The sequence below is a fragment of the Opisthorchis viverrini genome, assembly GCF_000715545.1.
Source record: "Opisthorchis viverrini unplaced genomic scaffold opera_v5_181, whole genome shotgun sequence".
NCBI classification, from domain to species: domain Eukaryota; kingdom Metazoa; phylum Platyhelminthes; class Trematoda; order Opisthorchiida; family Opisthorchiidae; genus Opisthorchis; species Opisthorchis viverrini.
In genome coordinates this window covers 75049-82850 of record NW_008751840.1, presented here as the reverse complement: position 1 = coordinate 82850, position 7802 = coordinate 75049, and the positions used below count along the sequence as shown (strand labels likewise).

Below are 7802 nucleotides of genomic sequence, written 5' to 3'. Positions count from 1 at the left end.
TGTGTGATGAAAACGATAAATCCACAAATTTCTCAAAGAAAGCCACTTCCGAAGCCATAGCAGATGAAGTTCAAAGCCGAATGTGCGCCAATAGTTTTCAGAAGAGATTGATTAAAACAAATCGCAAAAAAATGACGGCATATTAAGGGGTTTTCAGTCTACGCATATATGCAAAGAAGTGCAACATGTTGACGTTAAAGTTTTTATTTCGCCCGAAGGGGTTTTGCAGAAAAATGCATTGTGCTTTTGGCCGCTGGCTATATTTTGTTTGTTCGGCTTCACCGGCCACAAACTGCCTCAGTTCACATGACGACGTTCCATACATTATCAAGGTCATGGAGGTTCCCAAATCCTTCTCGGTTAGGCATCGATTTATCGAAAGCCAATTGCATGGAAGCTTAGAAACCTAATGGTGTGTTCAACATAATAAGAAGTGCTCAAGAGATGTTTCCCGCCTCCTTCGATAGAACGCCAAATTCTTGTTAATAACTTACTAGCTACTAGCTTCTTCGGATTCCCCAACTTTTCGTTTGCCTCGCTGGCTGCCAGGTGCTTGGATTACTGGCTGCACGCACAAATACCACAGAGCTATTGCTTAAACTGGGACACATTAGCCACACGATGCTCTTAGCTGCAAAACCTTTAGGAGTGGATTAAGACTTCCCGTGCCAGAATGTTGCATTTTATCACCTATGTGCTCAAACCAAAAGCCATTCCAATCTACATTCATATAATTGCAGCTCACCAAGCAATCACACCTCTGGTGGAAAAGCCTGGTGGAATAATATCCAGCATCACTAAGAACCTGAGATGCCTAAATGGGGTTTAAATGTTTGGACTGGCACTCTGTACTCAATCGCATGATTGCTTTAGCTCATCAGGGGAACGCCATAGCTATTAAAAATTCTATTCCAACTACTCTATGGGTTCTACGTCAGACCGCTCCTGGACTACGTCAACCAAGTTGTCTACTCAGGACGCACGAACGACGTCACCCTCATTCAGCCTGTCCAGCGGGCGCCACGAGAATGATTGCCGACCTCAAATCCATGGGCTACGAAACGCGTCTTGCGATGCTTGAGCTCTTTCCGTTGGAGTACCGTCACCTCCGAGAGAACCCAATTCTCACTTATGCCCTGTTTGAACAAAGCTTGGCAAACAGGTTTCTTACCGTTGACCCAGCAAACAACCGGCGGGGGCATAATAAGAAAATTTTCAAGCTCAGAGCACACACATTTATTCGGGTAGTAGCTGCGTCGAATGACCTTCCTCCGACGGTTGTGCACGCTCCTTCTAGAACCCAGTTTAAAGCACTATTAGACATTAATTTATGCGAATCCTCGCGCTGGCAAGTATACTGTCCCGCGCTGAAAACATAAGTAGCATTGCTACACCCTTTTTTCACTTATGCCTTTCAGGTGAACGACAGCCACTGACCGACAAGAACAAAACCGACCCGGGAAACTTTGGCAATAACCTAGATCCTGTGTATCAATCCGTGAATCCGTGAATCCGTGTGAATACTGAGTGTCCCTTTAACGCCTTCTCAAAGCTGAAACTCGTCAATAATTGAAGAGAGACTGATTATACCAAGCCACGGAAGATGAAAGCAGCTTAGAGTTATTTTTGAGCCCACATCCAATATTTGTTTGAGAATTATTATTTCATCTGCAAAGGTTTTTCAGAAAATAGCCTTTTTCAGCCATTGGCTCAGATATGGTGTCCGTATTACGCTTAACTGGAACGAGTAAACGACACATTGCTGCCTTTCACGGATTTACAGATTGTTAAACAGGATGGAGACTTTTGTCCAAAGTTACCTGGCCGGATTCACTTCCGTCATTAAGCGGCTTCTGTTCACCGGATAGACACAAGCGATCGAAGGATGTAGCACTGCTCTGTTAGTTCTCAGCGCGGAGCAGTGGTTTTGCCAGTATGACGCCTCAAGTAAAATGGCCTCTTAATGTTCTTTGAAATTGATACTACATGCAATGTGAACAACCATCTGCGGGAAGGTTATTCCATGCACCAACTACTCGAAATTAGAATACCATTGCCTAATTGGGGTGTGCGATCTGAGCTTGAGAATCCTGCTACCATCTCCCCGCCGTGTTTTAGTTAGGTCATCGGGGCCTGTTTTCCCGAAGACGCCTGATCCTTTTTAGATAGCTTTTCGACCGTCCACTTTGCGCTGTCGTCTACCTTACGAATTTTCAAGACGTTGGCCATTTATAAGCCTTCCACTGAAGCTGGGCACATTTTTAATTACTCAGGGAAGCTACTCATTTCTGGGAAGCCTGCCAGGCAGGGGTTCCGAATCCAGTTAAGTTACTCAGGAATACCGGCGTAGTAGCGTCGTTACCATCGAATGATGCTTTTATTAACAATTGATCAACGAAATGTATTTCGTTGGTGATGAAGAAATTCAACAAGGATGGTGGTTAGTCCGCACTGAGGACTTAAAGGGCACTGCTACACTCTTTTTAGCCTCGCTTCCCAGATGGACGGCAGCCGCTGAACTGGAAGAACCAGCCTCACCCAGGAAACTGGGGCGAAAGCCTCGATCCTGTGTATCAATCAGTGAATCCGGGATTATATGGGAAGTGCGATGAATTGCGCCCAGATGACCTTCTCAAACTGGGGCGAAGCCTCGATCCTGTGTATCAATCAGTGAATCCGGGATTATATGGGAAGTGCGATGAATTGCGCCCAGATGACCTTCTCAACGGCCTTCCGAAATTTTCTCCCAGTGCGAAATCCCACCAAGCCTTGGTTTATCGTCATCATTTCTTCGTTGTTTGCGGAAATTGACCATGCACTAATATGGTCTCTATGTTTCAGTTTCACCTGTTGTTTAAGTGTGCCGGAAGGTGCCGAGTCCGCTGCGTTTGGTAGCCCGCGTGTCCCCAAGATGGTTGGTCCTCTCATCCCAGATGCTGATCTCTTTGCTGTAGGGTGACAATGTTTTAATACGGACTCGGAAGTTCATGTCTAACCGTCTGCTGTTTCGCCGGCAGATGGTGGTAGACATTCTGCATCCTGGGCGTTGTGTCCTGTCGCTCAAAGATATCCGGGAGCGTCTCGCGAAAACTTACAAAACTTCTCCTGACATGGTATTCGCTTTCGGATTCAAGACACACTTCGGTGGTGGGAAGTCCACAGGCTTCGCCTTGGTGTATGATTCTTTGGACCATGCAAAGAAGTTTGAGCCGCGTTACCGGTTAATTCGAGTAAGTTTTGTGATTCAGAATCTAACTGGTTGTCAGAATGGGTTGCTGGCCGCTACCCCCAAGGGCAGAAAGTTGAGAAAGGAACGCAAAAACAAGGCCAAGAAGATTCGTGGCACAAAACCGAAGAAGAAGAAGACGGAGAGCTAATCAGCGCTTCGACATTTCTCGAATAAATGCTTGTAAAGGAACCTTGATATTTTCACCGAATACCCAGCCCTCGCAACTGACTAGCCAAGCCTGGCTGAGTGCTCTTCAGAACTGTGCGAAATGCAACTGAGTCTGTTGGCTTCAGCGTCGTGCCTGCGTTTATCTCGCGTGTGCTTGGTAGACGCCATTTGCCGTTGTTGAGAGGCTGCGAAATACTGCTTCACGAAGCATTTTAACTCATCGTGTGGAACCCATTACGGTGACCCCATTAGGGATGCACTGGAAACTCTATGTGATGACGGTGTGCGACTAATTTTATAGGGTAAGTTTGCTATTCTGAGGCCTGTGCTTGAGTACCGCTGGTGCTCAGGGCAAGGGCTGTTTTAAGTCGTCCATCGGAACGGTAGATCAGCATGGTACGGCATTTTGTTTCATGATTTGGAGCACATTGCCCATCAAATCATAGGTGGACTATAGGCCCATAGAACAGTATGTGATGGTGAAGCGTTGGTGTCCTACATTTGTGGCTTCGATCCTGAGGCTGAGCCAGGTCTAGTCGACGGCTTCGTCCACTTGGAAGAGTGGGAGGTAAGTCCTCAATAGGTCTCGAAAAACCAAAGCATTCGTACTCCTCGATTGTCTTTGGCAGGTATGGTCAACGATCGAAGTGTGCGCTATCGTGTCTTGCAGATTCGAAGCCTGGCATTAACCAGCCGTATTCAACTCTCGCGTTAGCAATGGCGCCCATTGTAGGATTTGAATGAGTTACTTAACCTACGAGATATCGTTCATCCTTCATACTACTTTCATTGATCATATGGTATAAAGGAGCAGCGACTTATGGAAACTCACTTTCTTGACATCATATCCCTGAGGCGGCTGATAATTGACTGGTGGCATTAGCTATAGCGCGTGTTCGATCTCGATAACAGAATATGATCACAGAGCTGTTTGAAGTAAGATGTGAAAGAGTTTACGTTGGTATCTAGCCGCATACTTCCAAGATGTCCTGTTTGGGCTCATTGCCTTCGGGCAAAGGTTGTTCTAGCTGTCCTTGGTCTACACTGCAGGCATTAGAGAGCAATATTAGTGTTAACACTTACGCTTCACTACCGTACAACAAAGTGAAAAGAAAGGAAAGGAGTAGATGAGAGTGTGACTTGGTGCTTGCTTTTCGCAGGCACAGAGGTGCTTGCACGTCCGAACCCTCTATCAGGTAATCCTGATGATTCTGGCACTGGCCTACGTACCACATGAGTAAACACCCGTTTCAGAATCCGTTGGCGTCACCCAGCAGCGGCAATTTTGTGACATCGGTGATTAAAAACATGCAGATGGCTTCGGTTGTGCCGTAGGTACCGTCGCATGGCCCTCCAGTAGTCCTCTAGGCCACGCCACTGGGCGAGTCCTTAAGGTTCATGCAGTGACTTCATTAAATGTCCCCTTCAAAGCCACGCCGTGATACGTGAATCTCTCGCTTCCCTCAGTTCTTTTTGAATTACAGGGGACATGTCCAGCACCACCACAGCTGATGGTGGAGCAAGGTTTACGTACCTCAGCGCCCTACGGAGCTATACTCAAGGATGCCCACCCACTGGGTTCGTCAGTAATCAGAGGTTCGACATTTTCCAGTGGCCGAAACTCCAGCAGCTTCGACCAAAACTTGGTACACGCTGATAGTTCAACTGAACTGTTAGGTCTGATAGGTTTTTGTCCCTCCAGCTTGGGGTTGGGACAAGGATGTCCACGTTTTCCTGAAACTTGATGCGTTAGTAGTCTTACGCCGACAACCTCTGCATTGCCGTGGGACATTTGAATGGGTGGTTTTGATATACCATTGCCTGATAAAACTCACGCAGGAAATCGTGAAGAAAGAAATACCGGAGGAATACCAGGTATCTGACGTCTTTCCTGCTTCCAAAAAAGTGTTCGACGTGAGTGTGAGAATCATTGGAAAATTATTTCACTCATGGCTTCAAATTCGTCCACAGGTGTCATCCTGTACAGGCCAAATAGGACCGTTGAGTGGCGCAGTCGTAGAAGTCAAGCTTGGCTGTGATGTGCATCGACCGCATCTTTACTTTCTTACTTGCAATGTGCCATATATATGGGATCGACAGTCGTCTTCTTACATCTAAAGGCAGCCTTCGACTTAGCCAATGGCACTGTTTTATCGCGTTATCTTCTCTTTGAAAGTATGCCGGACATTTTTGCCACACCAATTTTTATGCAATAACATCCATGAACGTCTGCAGGGGGTATTGTCCTGAGTTTATAGCGGAAAGTAGCGTCCATCAGGGGTGCCTTTCGTCATGTTTCCACTTGAACTACATGGTCTAATTAATCGTGAAAGAAACTTTCGCTATATCTACTATCATGGAGTCTCTTCAGAGAAAACCTTGAAGGCTTGGAATATGTGGACGACGGTACACTGCTTTGCTCGATTCTTGTCCAGGTACAAAGTACACTAAGTAATCTAAGTAATGTCCCCATGCGGTTTGCTGTGCGCCTGATACCTGTCAAAAGACGGCGCATGAAGTACCAAAGTCCGTTCTGGCTTTCTTTAACCACGGGATCAACCTGTCGGTGCACGACAGTGCGTCCAGTCTGGCCTTACGACAGGCCACTGTGCAAGACAGGGGGTTGCTTGTCTTAAAGCATTGGTGCCTTCTAAGCAATGTACATGTTTCATAGGAAAATGAAATCAGTGTTATGTATGTGCGACGATTGGTTTTGGGAAGGTAGCTGTACATTGGAGGATGCGCGGGCGCCATTGAGGGCGCGTTTGGGCTATGTTTGACAATGTCTCTGACCATTGATGTGGCCCGTCTCGGGGCCCCAATCCAGGAGGACAGCACTGACCAGCACAGCCGAGTTTAAGCGTTCAGCTGTAGCACCCTTCCGGTGCCTAGCTGCCATGCCACCCGAAGGAAGCACGAGGGCTGGGATACTGCCAGGTTGCCCAAGCCTAGACAGGGGAAGTTGAGAGGCGGAGGTCGGATTCGAACCATGGACCTTCCGGTCAGTAAATTGGCGCTCTAACCGCTTAGGCCATCTCGCCGAGTTTGCTAGTACTGGCTTTCATACTTCGCTTCCAAGTTATTGTTTGACCGCCTCTGGCTCTCTTCCACTCTTCACATGGTTGTGCAAAAAGAGCTCTTCGAGGAATTCGGTCGACTGGCATACGCGACGCGTAGCCAAGCCAGCACAACCTGTTCAGTGACCAGTTCATCTATCGAGGGTGAGTTATTTCTCCCGAATACCATTGGACGTACTTCAGCATTGCTAATCCGGTGTTCCCACCAGACTGCGGCAACACTCCGAAGACATCGACGGTCACACACTGAAAGTCTTTTGACGTCCTCGGCGCGCAGCGGCCAGGTTTCTGATCCGTATAGTAATATGGAGCGCACCGCAGCATTGTGAACTCGACTCTTGAGGGATAAGTTGATGTCACGCCTACGCCACAGATGACGCAGTTTCACGAAAGCCGCTCTGGCCTTCCCAATCTGGATGGAAATATCGTCTTTCGCGAGACCACCGGGACTGATGCAGCTGCCCAGGTAAACAAATTTGTCTAATACCTCAGTCGTTTCATCCGCAAGCATGGGGCTAGGGTTCGAGCCTACCCAGTCTTGCAGTAGCATTATACATCGCAGTTGTGAAGAGCATACCAAACCATGAGGCGAAATTATTTGGATTATTTAATATTGTTTGTATTACCACAGGGTCAGATCCAATAAGAGCTATGTCGTCTTTGTACTCGGTATCTCTGAGCGGACGCCTCGGGAGCACTTCGATCCCACAGACATTAGAGGCTGATAGTGAGTCTTTCATGATTGTATCAATAACGAATTTGAAGAGCAAATGTGAAAAAGGACAACCCCTGTCTGACACCACTTGATGTGGTGAACTCAGGCGAGGGCTTCCCGTGGAACTTCACACGGCCGCGGGCGTTGGCGTACAACGCCCTAAGGAGGATCAAGAATTTATGGGAGAAAGCTTTGCTTCACGGACACTGCCACAGTGTCTGACGGTTCACAGAGTCAAAGGCAGCTTTCAGATCAAGGAACAACCCTTGTTGCTTGCTGGAAGCAATGTCCCTGTTCTAAAATCTGTGGAAGGATGGAGATATGATAGGACGGAACCCATCTTGTTTTTCACGAATCTGTCTCACTGTGTTTAGTCAGCCTTCGAAGGATAAGGCCAGAGAGCGCCTTTGATGCCACAACTAACAGGCTGGTATCACGGTGGTTTTCACACAGCGTCCGCTTACCCTTTTTGAAGATGACCGTCGACATGCTTCATTCCGCGAGCACCTCTTCGTTCCATATAGCGCCAATAAGCTTTGTCAGAGGGGTCACCTGGGATTCTCCGCCTTTGAAGGGGGATGTAAATAGGCCGTCTGGTCCTGGTGCCTTCTAA

The 7802-nt window shown here is 47.5% G+C and overlaps 1 protein-coding gene across 1 annotated transcript; it reads left to right on the top strand.

Annotated features, from left to right (window-relative positions):
- Nucleotides 1–818: 818 nt before the first annotated feature.
- T265_07732 (hypothetical protein) lies at nucleotides 819–7802 on the top strand (the record flags this gene model as incomplete). Its single annotated transcript, XM_009173331.1, has 9 exons — nucleotides 819–1359; nucleotides 1419–1506; nucleotides 2501–2603; nucleotides 2955–3339; nucleotides 6259–6398; nucleotides 6477–6618; nucleotides 7037–7265; nucleotides 7296–7413; nucleotides 7665–7802. The coding sequence occupies 9 exons, from the start codon at nucleotides 819–821 to the stop codon at nucleotides 7800–7802; spliced, it is 1884 nt and encodes a 627-aa protein (XP_009171595.1).